This window comes from Phyllostomus hastatus, unplaced genomic scaffold (genome assembly GCF_019186645.2).
Source record: "Phyllostomus hastatus isolate PE091 unplaced genomic scaffold, TTU_PhHast_1.1 phas_scaffold_585, whole genome shotgun sequence".
Classification (NCBI taxonomy): Eukaryota; Metazoa; Chordata; class Mammalia; order Chiroptera; family Phyllostomidae; genus Phyllostomus; species Phyllostomus hastatus.
The window spans coordinates 21407303-21423585 of record NW_025334037.1 but is presented as its reverse complement, the minus strand read 5'-3'; the positions used below and the strand labels follow the sequence as shown (position 1 = coordinate 21423585).

At 55.7% G+C, this 16283-nt stretch overlaps 1 protein-coding gene across 9 annotated transcripts in view; it reads right to left on the bottom strand.

The window, feature by feature from the left end:
* Nucleotides 1-4323: 4323 nt before the first annotated feature.
* Nucleotides 4324-16283, bottom strand: part of PRR5L (proline rich 5 like) — a 69675-nt gene continuing 57715 nt past the window's right edge. For 8 of the 9 annotated variants that reach the window (XM_045825639.1, XM_045825637.1, XM_045825631.1 and 5 more), the window contains 2 exons: nucleotides 12890-13016; nucleotides 4324-7116 (listed from right to left, as the gene is read on the bottom strand). In XM_045825639.1, coding sequence (XP_045681595.1) covers nucleotides 6722-7116; nucleotides 12890-13016 — 522 coding nt within the window. In that variant the 3' untranslated portion in view covers nucleotides 4324-6721. Of the gene's footprint in view, nucleotides 7117-10640; nucleotides 11726-12889; nucleotides 13017-16283 lie in introns of those variants that run through there. The other variant, XM_045825640.1, reaches the window with a different exon arrangement.

Here is a 16283-nt window from a genome sequence, read left to right as displayed (position 1 = left end):
ACTAATTTCTCTAGATGGGTGCAGGGTGAGAAGAATCACCCTGAATGTCTGCTGCTCTGGGTCTCACATCCAAAGGAAATTTCTGGTCATGAGCAACCTCAGTTAACCGGGATGGTGATTGTCTTGTTCAGGGAGCGTGCAGTTTTCACCCCCTGTTCATCAGTCAGGGTCCATTCAGGGGTCAACAGCCTCATCCATCATTTTAACAGAGAGTGTTTAATACCAACAGTTGTTGGTATTAGGAATCAGGTTTTGGACAAATCAAATGGCAAAGCGGGGGGACACAGAGGAATCCTGGATGTGGTAATTACAGGGAGCAACTGCCACCCCTAGATGTGGGGAAACAAAAGGGAGAGCTGGAGGTGACTGAGGTTCACAGGGTTGGAGGAGTGGCCCTGAGAGCCGGAGCTCGGGCTTCTGAGGAGGGGCCGGGCCAGCCGTGGGGAGACGTTGAAGCTGGTTCTGGGACTGTGAAACACTGCAGACAGAACTACCTGTGGTTACTAGAGGCACTCATCCCTGCCAGGAGATGCTGGCAGAGGCACCTTCTCACTCCACCGGCCTCCCTCTAGCGCCCCCCATTGGCAGAGCTAACAGGGACCAGCTAACAAAGCGGGAATGTAGCGGGCAGCCTCCCAGCCCAGTATCCCAAACTATGGGAAAAGCCTGCAGCTGAGAGACAGTGGCCCACACCACCAGGAAGATTAGGCTTCAGTGTAGAAAGATGTAAGAGGAACAAAACTACAGAACTGGTATTTTTTAAGTGAGAGAGGAATCTGTGCGCGGTTGGTGTTTTAGAGACATGTGATACTTCAGGCAATAAGACCCGTGCCAGCGACAGTTGGAGAGCTCCACTTTCTGATGTGTAGTTCAGTAACTAATTCAGACTTGTGGTTTTGTTCACGGCGACATCCAAGTTTCAGCAGAGTATAAGGATGTTTGAAGTTTGCCTTATTTGTGAGTTGAATTTATCAGTTCCTATAACAGTTTAGGATTTGGGAAGATTTTGCATGTTGTCAGAAAAACTGGAGCACTTAAAAAAGAAATAAGTATGTTCAATTTATAAATGCATTTAAAAGTGTTTTGAAGTGCTGAGCTGAGCTAGTAAATAGGCCCAGACACTAGTCAAAGCCTCCACCAATGTTATTGCAAAAGTCAGCTAGACTTATAAACTAATAAAATTCATAAGCCAAACTTAAAAACCTGGTTTTTAAAAATTTGCCCTAAATTGAATATTAATTCTGAAATGATTAATTGTATTTAAGTGATTATTTAATGTATTAAAATATTATTTTCTAAAGCCAAATCTCAACTTATTCAAAAGAAAAAAACCACTGAAATCTTTTCCACATGAGAAACCTGCTGTCCAGGACGCCAGAGTGCCCCCACGCCACTCCCCGCACCGTGAGATTTTCTGGAAGTGACTGGAGAAAAACAAGAGTGGCAGCTTGGTTCCTCTCTTACACCGGCTTGCCTTAGAGCCCTGGCCTAATTTGTCCTGCTTCCTCATTCTCTATGGAGCCAGGATGCTCACGGGGTAGAGAGGATGACCACCGGATGTGGGTGGAAGAGCCTGGGGTTGAGTCCCAGCTCCATCACCTAAAGAACCCAGGCCTCAGTTCCCCCACCCAAGAAATGGGGGTGATACCTGCCTTACACCGCTGTTGTGAGGATCGTGCCCATAGGGCTTGGTCTACCAGGGCAGCAGAATATGAGTCTCCTCTGTGCTGGATCCTGAGGGAAGGGGCGGGGTAGGGGAGGGTTGGTATCAGGGCCACACTGGCCTGGGACACTTCCTCTTTTTTTTTTTAAATTTATTGAGAGAGAGAGAGAAAGGGGAGACATCACCTTATTGTTCCACTTATTTATGCATTCATTGGTTGCTTCTTGTACATGCCCTGACCGCCCTGACAAGGATCAAATCCCCAAACCTGGCCCATCTGGGCAATGCTCTAACCAGCCGAGCTAGCCGGCAGGGCTTCCTTGTACTTCGTGGCAGGAGGGTTTCTTCAAAGAGATGGCCCTGCTGCAGATAACACGGGCCCTGGCGCCCTCCCTCCCTCAGGCGCATGTTCCAGGCCCCAGAGGAATGTCTTAGACAGAAAGGAGACAGGCCCAGGAGCAAAGCAGCAGCCCTGTGGAGCCCGGGCTGGCTCTCTGCAAGGACATGGCAGCCACTGGCTGGGGCAGGAAGGGCTCAGACCCGGCCTCACCTGTGCTCACAGCGTCACCTGGCCACATGGCCTCAGCTGGAATATGCTCAGAGAGCAGCATGGGGAAGGCCCCTGCCTGAGGAGAAAGGAAAGGGGGTGACGGTCCTCTGTAAATACCTGGGGGGAGGCATAAAAGTCAGAATTATCCCTTTCCCACTAATTCATTCAACACACGACTTCAAACTCTGTTTTGCTAGGCCAAACAGCGCCTGAGAATGTGCAGAAATAGAAGTGGCTCTTTGTACCCAGAGGAGGGAGTGAAGGAAGAAGGCAGTTTTCCAGGACAGCGAGCAGCCAGGGTAGCAAAGGAGGCTAGAAAGGCAGGTGGGGGTCAGCCTGGAAAGAACCCTGACAGGTGTTCTACACACCTTAAGCTCAGGTGTGTAGATTTCATTGGAAGCCAGGGGGAAGTTCTAAGTAGGGGCTACATTTTAGAAAAAACCAGTTGGGGATGTCCACAGGGAGAGATGAGGTCTGCAGGCAAGTTGGTACCAAGTCGGAGGGGTCCAAACGGGGTGATGAGGGCCTGACAGGCATATGAGATGAGGAGTAAGAGAGATTTGAGCAAGGGACCAAGAATCATGGCCACTGTGGGAATCCAGGCCCTAGTGGGCTGAGGCCAGGCTCCAAGGACTCTGGGACAGGCCAACCAGTCTGCCCTGGACTCTGAGACCAGCCCAACCCCTGCCCACTACCCAATGCAGCCTCATCCTCCCGGGGTCCCCAGCACACCGTGTGGCTGGCCTTTCTATTACCAGGAACATCAGCACAGGGCGTAGCACAGGCATTGCCCACAGAAATCTTGAGATGAAGATCATCCTGAATTACCTGGGTGGGCTCAATGGAAACCCAAGGGTCCTTAGAAGTGGAACAGGGAGGTAGAATAGAATGCGGGTTGGTGTGATGGATGCAAGAGGGATTCAATCTGCCGTTGCTGGCTTTACAGATGGAGGAGGAGGGCCGGGAGTCGAGGAGCACGGAAGCCTCCAGAAGCTGGCAAAGGTGAGGGAGTGGATTCTCCTTTAGTGCAAGTGCAGCTGGTGCCCACACCCTGATCTCAGCTCAGTGAGCCCCAGGTCAGACTTGCAACCTACCGCACCGTAAGATAATCAGTGTGTTGTTGTAAGCTACTAATCTGCTACGGCAGTAATAGAAGTTGAAAGCAGACTCTAAGGCTGGCTCCTTATCACTCAGAGCTCAGCTCCATGTCAGAGAGACCTTCCCTAGACACCTCCCCTCAGGTCACCCTCTAGTCACTGCGTTTTGCCACGTCATTCCATCCGGTGTTGTCCATTACCTGCAACTCCTGTGTTGACTTGACTGCTACCCCTCCTCATTAGATGGTAAGCTCCAAAACACCTGGCACCTCGGTTATGTCCATCCCTGCATCCCCAGCCCAAGAAAGCGCCTACACAGAGAGGCAGGCCCGCAAACCCGCGATGGGTAGATGAGGGGATGGGTGCGTGAAGACGGGGGCGCACCAATGACAGGAAACCCACCCAGGCAGACTGCTCGGCGGCCACTTGCTGTAGTCACAGCCTCTGAAGACTCGACAAAAGTGGACACACTCCCCTTCACGTCCTCCAGGACCTTCAATCAGTTCGGGCCACACCTCTTGAGATGCTCGTACTAAACTTCCAGAGGCCTCAGGCTTAGGGAAGCTTGCAAACTCATGCTAGGAAAACTCATGCCGAGAGTGAAGTATACCTTCTTTCTGCCACACAGAACTGCAGGGGAATCCGAGAAAGTCGGTGAGTAAATACGGTCAAGCGTCCCCTCGAGCTCAGACACTCCGGGAAGAGACCGAGCTGGTGTGAGAAGGGGTGTTGCCTTCTCGGACGCTATGCGGTGTTTTCCAAGCACCGCAGACAGGCCCTTTCTCCAGGAAAGCACTTGCCAGTCCAAACAAGGATGCAAACAAACCCCAGGGAGACTGGCTGCGGGGAGGCTGCCGCCTAGCCCTGGGGGAGAGGACCAGGCAGCAGCAGGAGGGACGTGGAAGCAGGAAGAGCGGGGACAGGGAGGGTGAGGACAGGGTGCGAGACGGGCCGCTGCGCTTGCTCGCAAATTCCATCAAGGCACCACACGTGGGCACAGGGTGGTAACGCGTACGAAATGATGTTTATTGAATCCGTGTTGGAAACAGACACCGTGGAAGGGTTTTGGTTTGTGAGCTCGCTCAGAGTTTAGCGTCGTGATCGCTTCCTGTCATTAAACCTCAGCCACAGGAACATCCTCGCTCAGACGACGAAGATGAATCTTCATCTCGTAAAGGGCAGAGGCAGTGGTTAAAACACAACAACTGTCCCTCTTGCACCAGCTCTGAGAGTGTTAAAATGCCTGTGAACATGAACACAATTTTCCTACGTACCGTCCCAAATGTTTGCTGTGCAAACCTCAGGCATGTACATCCAGGTGAAGCTGTAAACCGGCTAACAGTCACCGGCAAAATTAAGTCCCCCGGGTCTGGCCCAGCACTCCCCGTCCGAACCCACACATTTGACCCAGTGACTGCCGTCCTCATCAGGGTCATTTGTGGTACAGAAAAGGCATTTAAAAGCATGTGTATTGCTAATGTTGTAAACGAAAAAAAAAAAACCAAACAAAAAAAACCACAAAACCAAAAAAACCCCAAAAAACCTTAGACCCAAGCATCATTAATTACTTTGCCTGGATCGATAAATACCACTCCCCAGTGCTTAGTGTACCACAGGACAGAAGCCATCAGTTAAATAAATTGTCAGGTTGTTACCTACTGATGTGCCATCTGCTAATGCGTGTTAGTCAATCTGTGGGCTTTATCCAACGCGCACCCCAAGATTTTTTGTGGTCGTTTGAAATTCTCAGGTCTCCTTTGAACATCTCTCTCCCATCACTCTCGTAGCAGGATGAACATGAAACTCGTTAGACACAATGTCCCAATCACAAGCCATCAGAAGCACAACTCTGGTCACGTTTCAGATCTTCCCCCAGAAGGGAAAGGTTGTCAAGGCTTCGGGGAGCTGCTGCAACTGTCCTCTGCCCTCGTAGCCGCCCCCCGCCCCCCCAGGGGAAGCCAGGCTGACTCATGTCTCTAGATTTTATTCACAGAGCTTCCAAGCCCAACAGGGTACCCAGAGGGTGCCAGAAGGGTCCAGAGGAGCCTTCTCCTTTCTTCTGGAGCTGTTGTGAGTGGGGCCAACAGGTGAATTCAGAGAGGAACAGAGGTCCGAGATGGACCGCGAGCCCAGACCTGGGGGAGCAGGGTGCGGAGGCAGCACAGCCCCAAAGCCTGCTGCCCCGACCGCACGTGGAGAGCTCCCACGTCAGAAATTCCCAGCGCACCCAGATTCTCCTTTAATCACGGGGAATGAACATTTCCTCCATCTCCCCCCACTGGGAAGCATGCAGACATTCCATTTGCCGCCACCGTCTGCCCACAAGGCAAGCTGTCTCCCTACCTCGCTGCAGCTTCTCCTACAAACCACAACGCTCACACACACAGGCCATTCTAGATGCGAATCCAGCTGCTCGAGTTCCGCCGCCTCTGAACCCTGCCCACCACGGACCACTCTCGCCCCCGAACCCGTCCAGTCTCCCTTCCCTGGAGGGCGTCCTTATTTTTCAGCTTGAAGACACACCCCGTCGGAAAGGAGCAGTGAAACATCCTATGTGCAAATATTTGCAAACAATTGTTTTTGAGACGATGCACGCTTTGAAAATTCAAGTCAAATCCAGGAACACACTCGTGGGTCGGTATCAGCCGGCCCTTCACCCACAACAAACAGAAAACGGTCCGTCTCTAAAGTAAAAGAGATGAAGGCATCAGCTACTCCACCAGGGAGGTTAGTTCCCTGAGCTTGGGAGGAAGCCTGAGGGGGCAATGCAGAGGCTTCATCCAAGCCAGGTGTCTCCTGCCTTCTGGCCCCGCCCCGCTGGACCCGGATGGACCCTACCGCCAGTGGGCAATTCTTTCCCAGTAATTCTGAGACTGAAACAAGGAAGGCACTTGCCCAGAGTCCTGGTAGGTAGGGGCTGCTCTCTCCTCTCCCTCCGCACCGACACACACAGGGGAGGAGAGGTATCTTTTCACCCACAAGCCTCTGCCTCACCAGACCTATAGGGGAACTCCAAAAGCCAACACATCCTTGCTGGCTTCATGCGCCGCTCAGATAACCTCCTGCTATGGCAATGCCAAGGGCACTGGGATACTGCATTGGGACCATGGGACAGTCCAGCATCTGAGGGGGGAGAGCCCAGAGACGAGGATCCGAGTCAGGCAGGCAAGGCTGGAAGTCAGCAAGTGAACATTAGGCAGTTGGGTCCGTGTGGCTGCGAAGAGGTGGTCACAGTCACGAAAATGGAGAGGTTTACAACTAGGTTTCCCCTAGGGCACTTAGGCTAGGCCTGTCCCCAAGAAGACAGGAGGCAGCAGTTGCCCAAAGGAGGAGCCCCTTGGTGATTCACAGGATGGAACCGTCCTTATCCTGGTTGCTGGGCCGGAGCTGGGACGTCCTGGACGTGGGCATTCAGCCAAGGGAAGCACTGTTTGCCTCCGAGTCCTCCTGGCTGCCCCCCGCCACCTCCTCCACCTGGTCGGGGCCGTCGGTGATGCTGGGCTCACTGGAGCACTGGCGGTGGGGTGCGGAGAAGCTGGGCGGCAGGAGCAGGCACTTGTCCTCGGCGCCGGGCTCCTCGCCTAAGCCTGGGTGCATCATGGAGGCCATGGCCAGCAGCTGGATGTCCGAGTGGGCATTGGCCACCGTGTGCCGCCGGACACTGCCACACTTCTCCAGGTAGGCCTCCCCTTCTTGCTCCGTCAGAGGGGTCAGGACCATCTCATTTAGTGGCCGGCTGATGGTGGCCATTGGGGAGGCGTAGTTCAGGACAGTGACCTTGGACCGGACCCGGGAGTGGCGCCTGGCTGCAAGAGAAAAACCAGCAAAGGCTGTAACTGAGGAGGAAAGAATGGGAGGTCAAAACCTCTTAATCAACGAGGAAGAAAGAATAGGCTACAAAATGCCAGGGAGCAACCAAGACAGAAGAATCTACGCCAGCCTGTGGCAGAGGTTTTGTCTGAAGCCACACATTCCTATAATGTCCCCACATTTTTACAATAACCATGTATTACTTTTATGACCACAAAATCGATACCTATAAAACAGAAGCAAGAGAAGAGTTCAAAGAAGCAGAGACCCCATTAAAGAACCATCCTTTAAAAATGCCCTTGAAAACAAGTCATGTCTCTCCCGCTGCTGTTAAACACAAGCACTTCAGACTGGCAATGGCAACACCCATATTGTGGCCCCCACTCTCCAGCCGGCCTGGCTGGTGATGGGGTGAGAGTGCTCGCTGAGCATTTCCTACGTGCGGGTGCTGCAGGCGCAGCACAAGGAAAGGGCCAGAATGAAGGCGGGGCCCAGGGCACAGGTGCGTTGAGGGCATGGGGGACAGATGTGCACGGCAGACACAAGCAGCATCTCCGGGAAACATGGGAATGCAACTGATGGTATCCACGGACCTCGACCCGGTAGAAGGAGACAGGAAGCCTGTCTCAGACGGGCACCAGGGTGTCGTCCACCTCTCTGACATCGTCAGTCCAGCTGCCCAAAGTCCTCGGAGGGTTTGGCAGGCAGCAAACTGACAAGAGGGGCCAGTGGGGCTGCTGCTGAGAGCTGGGCCCAGAGTGAAGGTGGGCAACCTGAGGAGGGGGTCCCCATGACTCCTGTATACTCCCCCTGCCCCTGCAATAAACACTTCTTGAGCTACAAAGTGCAAAATGCCGTGCTCACTGCAGGACAAAGAGAAACATGAATGTGATATGAAGCCTGTCAAAGGGCCAGGAGCCCAGTGCTCAGATGCACGTGTGGGAGGGAGCTGTCTTAGGCACAGCCATTAACTGAGCATCTATTATGTGCTGGGTACTGAATCACAAAAGGACGGACTTCACCCACAGAATCTCCTGGAGACCATTTTGCAGAAAAGGCACGTGTGGCTGAGCTGCTACATGACCTCACAGTCACAGTTAGTGATGAAACCAGGACTCGAGCCCCAAGCCAACACCAGAGGCCCTGCCTGTGACCCCTGGGAGGCCCATACAGAGACAACTATTCAAACAAGCCAACAATTCAAACAGGTCCACATGGCCAATGTCAAGGCAGAGGTACTTACAAAAGCACTGTGGGGATTCGGAGGAGTCACGCAGAGGGGTCATGTCAGATGGGCCCGCTCCTCTGAGAGTGACTGACAGATGGAACCCAGACTGGCCATCCACTCACTCACTGAGAGGCCTGTGCTGGGGTCTGGGCTGCAAGGGGAACCACGTGCGCCCTGCCCTCGGTGAGCTCACAGTCTCAGGGGCAGGTCGACAGATAATTAGGCCATGACTACACAGCATGGCTGGTGCCAGGATGTGGTCCAGGGTCCAGGAGAGGGAGGGGGAAGCTACACACAGCGCCTCATCTGGAATGGTTCCTCAGGGGCCAGACCACCTCTAGCAGGGGTGCAGCTCTGCCTGGGTCCTGCCCTAAGGCAGGGCAACGCCTTTCTCCTCTGCGCTCAGCCCTTGGCAGCTCAGAGACGTGAAGTAACTTACTCCAGGCCACACAGCTGAAATGCAGCCCTTGTAGTTTGCAAGGCCCGGCTCCATCCGCAGCTGGCCCCACCTCTGTCCTTACTGCTGCTCCCTGCCTTCCCTGCGATGACTCACCAGAGAGGCCAACAGCCCTTCCTTCTGCTTTCTGGACGAAATGTTTTGGTTCCCAAGATCGGGTGTGGGCAGAGCCCAGACCACAGGGGCCTCGGGGCTGTGTCGAGTCCCCTGGGCAGACAGTGCTTCCTTGCCGAATTCCCACCGCACTCCAGATGCACCCCTCACACAAGTGCATCCACTGCATCCCCAGTGGGGTCAGCCCCCACTGGGCGCCCCGGAGGCCTCCAAACAGACGCCAGGCCTGACGGACAGCTCCCCACACTGCTGCTGTTTGCTCTCTCCCCACTTCTTCGCACCAGGGAGCCCTGGTCCTGCCACTCAGAGAAGGAAACCTCCCACCAAGGGACGGATGAAGCTGTCAGCATCCCCTGGGGCCTCAGGAAAAAAAAAGGTCCCTCCCTTGCCTCGGTGCCCTTTGCGCAGAGAAGGGACCCACCCCTGGGCCTCCTCCAGCCTTTCACTCTGGATGGGGCGAGGGGAGCCTTTTTTCCTTCCTCAGGCACCAGGCTCCCCCACCACCCGCCCACCGCCCAGCTCTGGCATTCTTCGCCCTGCACGGAGCCCGCAATGGCAGCTCCTTTCACACCCACTGAGAGAAGAAAGCCTGGGTGAGGCGGTCCCCCGGCCCTTTGTTGGGGACTTGGTTCCCAGGCCTTTGATCTCCACGGCTCACCGGCCAGGCCCCACCGGAGTGGCGGCCATAATGCAGGCACTGTGACCCCTGCACACCAAGTCCATTGTGGGCGTCCCTCTCCAGGCCGCTGCACCTGAAAGCCCATGAATGCCTACTTGTCAGGAGGAGAAGTTACAGTATCTGGAGGCGAAGGGCCCTCCCCCTGGAGACACAATGGGGGCGGGGGGCGTGTGGGAGGCCAGGGCTTTTGTGCAGGAGAAATGGAGCCTGCAGTGTTTGATCCGAGGGCCCTGTCTGCAGCTGGGGCAGCGGCTTGGAAAATTTGGGAACTTCTGGAGAAAGGTAGGATGGGGGCCTGGGTTCTGACAGATCGGCCTATTTAAGATATCATTATCATCCCTCCCTTCCCCACTGCCCGAGAAAAATGACGGCTTTGGAGGGGACACAGACACACACACAGGCACTCTCACTCCACAGTCTCAGACTCATCTTTTCTCTCTGAAGCAAGCCTTGCGTGTCCAGGGAATGAGGCTTATCCCTCAAGCCCACGGGCCTGGCTGGCAGAGAGAAAGAGTCTTCCCACAAATCCCGGGATCAAACCTGGGAGCGTCTTAGAAAAACCACGTCTCCGGTTCTGGTCACCTCTGCCCTTGCGTGACCCTGGGGATGTGTCTTAATGATGCGGAGATGGAGGTGGCCACAGCACCCGCCCCGGCCCTGCCTCCTGCAGGTCGTGCCAGGACGGAAGGAATACAGGCCAGGCACCTGGCCCAGCTCCTGGAACGGGACAGGTGTTTGCTACGTGGTGGCTTTTCAGGTGATCGCCAGCTGCCCTGGACCACTCCCGGCCCAGGTCAGGCCCCAGGGGACGGTGGCAGAGCCCTCCTGAGGGTGCAGGGGTTTCTCGTGTCCAGCGCATCTCCTCAGTCTGGACGTCAGCAGGCCATCTGGACACGGCTCTCCCTCGGGCAGGGTAAAGGTCACTGTCCCCATGTTGCAGAGTGGGAGACGGAGGCCCGGAGAGGCCTCTCTCAGTCTGGAAAGGACTGTCCTCGGTAAGGGAGGGCAGAGGTGTCTGGTCTGATGCCTCTTGGGCTGGGGATGAGAGGGAAGGCCCATCTCCCAGGGTGGTGAGGGGGTGAGGCAGAGCTTGTGGGGAAGTGCAGGCAGCTTGCGGGTCTGGAAGCCTGGCTCCGACAGCCAAGTGACCCCAATCTTCATTTCCCTCACCTGTGAAACGGGAACAACGGTGCCCACTCGGTGGCACGGTGCCCAGGCCGCTCAGCACAGGGCCCAGCACACTGCCTGTGCCTGGGGCTTCCCTGAACGCCAGCCACTGTGCAGCTCTGAAGCTCTTTCAGTTCCTCAAATGCTGCAACCGCTACCGCCACCCCAGAGCCCTCCCGCAGATCCTGCCCTTGGCCTCAGGGACAGTCCGCCTTTCCCATTTGTTCAGCTAACTCATATTCATCCTATTGGTCCCATCAGAGATATCGCTTCCCTGCCACTTCCCCCAGGGAGCCTTCCCTGATTTCCCCTCCAGGTAAGTTTCCCCTGCCGTGGGGCCCTGGCCCTGTACTTCCCCATGCAGAGCACTTGTGCCCTGATGAGTCACCGCCTGTTGTTTGTGACTTTTCTCACTGGACCGAGCTCGCCGAGGGCAGGGCTGGGTCAGTTTTGTTCACAGGTATACCCGCAGCACCCCACAAGGTGCCCAGAACAGGGCCTTAGAGTGCATTTTCTTAATTAATAATAACAAACAAATCAAAAGACGGTTATTTCCTTCCCTCTCTACCCCTACTGAGACAACACCTTAGAAGGCAAGGATTGGCCCTGGCATAAGAATAAAACCTTAGGCCTTTGCTTCATAATTTGAAAAAGTATGTATTGCTCGTTTGGCTGGAAAACTGAAGGCGCCCCTCCTGGAATCCTCACTGCACACACTTCTGCATCCACCCTTTTGCCTGGCTCTAGGCCCGGCCACGATGGATGGAGTCCCTGCCACGGCCCCCCAACCCCTGCTGGCGTCCCGACATCCGCCTGGGTCCTCCCGCCCCACTCAGGGAGCCTCGGCAAGGTGACCGGTGGGCTGAGCCCGAGCGGGAAGCTGGTCTCCGAGGAGGGCACGGCAACACGGCAACCAGTCACAGCAAGGAGGGCAGATTCTACTCAGGCTGGTTCCAGCTCCTGTGCGGAATGAGTGAGAGAGGAGGGAGGGGAGGGAGCCGGTGGGGAACCTGGCAGGCGGCAGGCTGGGGCCGGCACCCTCCGATCTGCGGTGGCTGTGGTTAAGCTGATGTCTCCAGAGAAACATGACGGGGCTGTGAAGACTGCAGCCGGCCCTGCCTTTCTCTGCAGCGGGGAGGCCCAGGGAGGGGCAGGCGCCTCGCCGGGGCTGCTCCTCTCCTTTCGGCTTTGAAGCTCAGCTCCAGCTCCATTCGAGCAAGGAGAAGGGGCCACAGGTTATAAATTCGGGGAATCTCTTTCCATCTCTGCACCTATGTGGGTGCTGGTCACCCTGGCCTCCATCTACGCTCCATTAGACGCTATCCATCTAACATACATTTCTGAGTGCCTACTGTATACCAGACGTCATGCCAGTTACTGGAGATAGAACAGCCGACAAAACATCCTGACGTTTGGGGAGCTTTTGTTTCAGAGGGTAACTGAGAAATGTCCTTTATGGTAAGCCTTATTATAGAGCTATTTTCCCAGCCAGACTGAGGTTTCACTGAGATAAAAAAAACTAACCCGATTCATCTCTAGCTTCCCTGGGGTGGCTAGCACCAAGCCTGACACTCAATAACACTAACTTTCCGGACCCCAAGACAGTCCCCAGTAGGACTGGTCTCCAAATGCGGGAGCCCCTTTCCTTGGGGCGAAGGCCCCAGCGGCACCTCCAGAAACAGAGTGGGGGGCAGCAGCTCCAGCTCATGGGGCCACGTGTGCCAGAGCCGGCTTCCCGTTTCCAGCAGCTTTCAAAGGCAAACGACCACGGGCGGTGTTTTCACTCAAGTGGGAGTGGTACAGGAACGCCCAGTTTCTGGTGTCAGATACAGGAAAAATGAACGTGGTGGGCACGAGACAAAGGTCAAAGCCACTGAGCGAGACACGGACCAGACAAGCACCGCCACAGAGGCACAGTCCGAGCCCCGGGGGAGGGATCACGGCTCGGGGAGGAGGGTACCGAGACACGGGCCAGCCAGAAAGCAGGAGGGGTCAACACGCACACATCTGCATGGACCTGCCCCAGAAGCAAACGTCTTGGCACATGATCGGGGCCCAGTAAAACGTAGCCAGTGGCGGTGTGACCATCAAGGCTCCAGGTAGGTCGAGTGTTGTGCCCCTTACCCAGTGTGTACATGGGGCCCGAGGCGCTGCGGTCCTCACTGATGCCCAGGAAAGGAGAAACCACTTGCTTCACCAGCTCCTCCAGCTGTAGATAACCCTCACTTGGGCCTGTGGGCTCATGAACACTCTGGAAACAAACATCCAAGAGAGGCAAATGTCAGTCAAAGTCGCCACAGCCGGCTGGCCCTCTTGCTACATTCATGGCAGTGGTACCAGCAGGCAGCATCCTCGTGACCACAGCGCAGGAAACCGAGGCCTGACGCCCAAGGAACTTGTCGTGGGTCCCCGTGATCAGAACTGTGTATGGTGGGTGCCATGGTGCCTCTCCCACAGGTCCCACCAACACAGTGGGGTCGGGACAGTCCCCACCCCAGCTCTGAGGTTGGGGTGTGGTCCCAACCATGGTGCCCCAGACTCGCTGTCACAGTGACTGCTCCACATTCAGCAGGCAGGCACGGGACACGTGTCAAAGCACAGAGGCCTCCCGACAACCCGAGGACATTGACACTCTCCTCTCCAGGCCACAGACAAGGAAACTCAGGCCCAGAGGGTTTAAGCAAGTTGCCCAGGAAAACACAGCTGGTGACTGGCAAAAACCCGGGACTGGAACCCAGGCTGTCTGGCTCCACGCACATCTCACTGACACTTGTTAACAGGCTAGAAAAGAAAGGGGGACAGAGTATGAAAAAGTCCAGAACAGTAGAAGAAAGGGGGAGTCATTGTGGAACAAGATGTAGGTTTAGCACTGAGACGAAGCCAGTTCAGAAGCCCAGCACAACCAGAGGCCTCTGAGCTGAAGCCAGAGCAGACACCAGCCAGAACAAGGGCACAGCAGTCAGACCCGGAGAGGAGCCGGGAAGTAACCATGGTTTCCTTAAAAACCAGCGGACTCCTGGGGGACTCCGCTGACCACTGGGAAGGACTCCAGGCCACGCTCTCCAGTGGAGGGCCTGCAGGGGAGCAGAGACAGGGATCCGTGGGGGCTGTCCCCGGCCCAGCGAGCTGCCAGTCAGATTCTCAAGGTGGAATGGGTTTTCGATCACCCCCCCTTTAAAGTGAGAACCCACTTTAGGTTTTCAGGGACTGCAGAGGGAGACGGTCGGGCAATAAAACTGGAGGGCCCACTCCTGCAGGCTGGGGACCACCAGGTGCGGTGGGTGCTCCCAGAGAAGCAGGCTGACTTGGTCCCTTGTTGGCTCCAGGATGGTTGGGGTGGCTGGGGTAGGGGGGCAGCTTTAAAGGCACAGGGCGCCGTCCTAGGGTGATCTCAGGACCAGCCTGCACCTGCCAGGAGGAACCAGAGTCCTCGATGGGCTAAGTCTCCAGTTCAGCCCCTGCCCGGGACAGCCTGAGGACGGGGCCACGCTGCACACAGCAGAAAAGTTGGAGCCCCGTGTGTGTTTTGGAAACGGTGGGGGGGTTTGATCAGGGACACTTTGGAAGCGCACTGGAAAAGGGAGGGAGCAAGGCCTGAGAAATGGCTCTTTGCCCCGTAAGAGAATCAGGCAGGGAAAATCAGCCTGGACCTCAGGGCGCTGTTGGAAGGTGGTGGGCTGGGGAGAGAGGGGGACCCAAATTTCCTGTGGTAGGATTGCGTCCAGAGCAGTGCAACCTGCAAGTCCCATTCAGACCCAGAAGCTGCTGTCCTTCCTGCTCAGGAAGATGGACCTCGACGGAGGAAAGACACCCTGTGTGTGTCCCTGTCACACTCCCAGCCCCAGGCTCTGTAGGTCTGAGTGAGGGAGGGCAAACCTGGGCTCTTAGCACTAGTCCCAGGAGGGCCCCAGGGTAACGGTGCCAAATGCTCTGTGTTAGAGAGGGACCATCTTAAAAGCTCGTGGGCATTTCCAAGTACCTCGGGAGACTGCAGGGGGCAGCGGAGGCGGGCATAGCCCAGAAAGGCTGAGTGGAAAGGTAGAAAAAGCAAGAGCTGAGGAATGACTGACACACTCATCTCTTAAAAATTAAGATGTGACCTTGGGCTCCTCGGCCACCTCTCTGAACCTCCCCACATCTGTGAAAAGGGAAAGTGGGGGCTGTTCCCTTGCCCGACTTCCCAGAAATTTGTCACAACCAGAGTTTCTCCAGATATACGTCCCCCGCCCCGCCCCAAGGCTGGAATCCCCGTGTGAGGCTCACCACCGAGAGGGCTGAGGCCAGAGACCTGGGTTCAGTCCTACTGCGGCTCTTACTACCTGGTGCCCTTATTCACCGAACGAATGTTTAATTGACACCTACTATGTGCCACAGACTGTGCTGCGTGCCGAAGGCAGAAGACACACAGCTCTGCCTTGACCGGAGGGGCCTGGTGGGCTGCTGGAAACCCAGTGCTCTGGGTGGAGGGAACAGGGGCACAAAGGTCCCTGCATGGCAGGGAAAGGCCCAGAAGGCCAGTGTGGCTGGAGAGCTGAACAGCTGGGAAGTCAGGTTCCAGCGAGGCGGGGGAGGTGGGAGGGGCCAGAGGCCAGGGTGCAGACTTGGGCTGTTTTCCTAAGATCCCCGTGGACCGCTGAAGAGTTAAAGCTGCCCCGTGGGGAGCAAAGTGGAGTGGGGGCCAAGGTGGAAGGAGGAAGATTCCCCTGGGACAGCAGACTAACCATTTTTAGGGACTCCACGGGGGAAGATGACAGCTGTCTCGTACCGTGGCTGGGTTGTTGGGCACAGGGCCTGAAATATTGGGGTTTATTAAGGCCCTCTTGGTCTACTGTTCACAGGTGACAGCCCTTCCCTCAACTCTCCTCCCCCCCCCCCAAAAAAAAACAACAAAAGAGGAATCACCTCTCATTCCTGAAATATTAGACACGGAAATGAGAGGGTGGAAACCCCACTTTCCTAATCTTCCTATCCGAAACCTCAGGCGCCCTTTTCTGGGTTCCTTATTTGGGTTCCAAGCTCTGTTTTCTGTTCCTCAGACAGGAGCTGCACACGCACTTCTCCACCCCTCACCTTCTCCTTCCCCGCCGTAACAATTCCGCGCCGGCATTCCAGCCAGTTACGCCCACTCTCATCCTGTGAGGCAACTCTGCCTCTGCTCTGGTCTCAGGAAAGGGGGAGAATGCCCAGAAGCTTGGTCCAACTAGGGAGCAGGAAGAGAATGGCCAAAGGGGAAGGGAGATGTCAGGGCCCCAAGGCTGATGTCCCACCCCTGCTGAGAGGACCCCCTGGGGTCACAGGCTGCCTGACAAGGATGGAACTGTCTTCCCATGGACGGGCTCAGAGCTGATACTGCAGCATCTGAAATTGGTACAGAGGTGAAGGATGGTTGGTTAGTCATCTCCTTTTGGGGGTATCCCTAGCCCACAAGCCCTGTTCCTTGAGAAGTATGCACCCCCATCCATAGGACTGGGATCGCTGAGGTCATGTTTGTACTCCTTGATCCCACTCAAGGTCATAG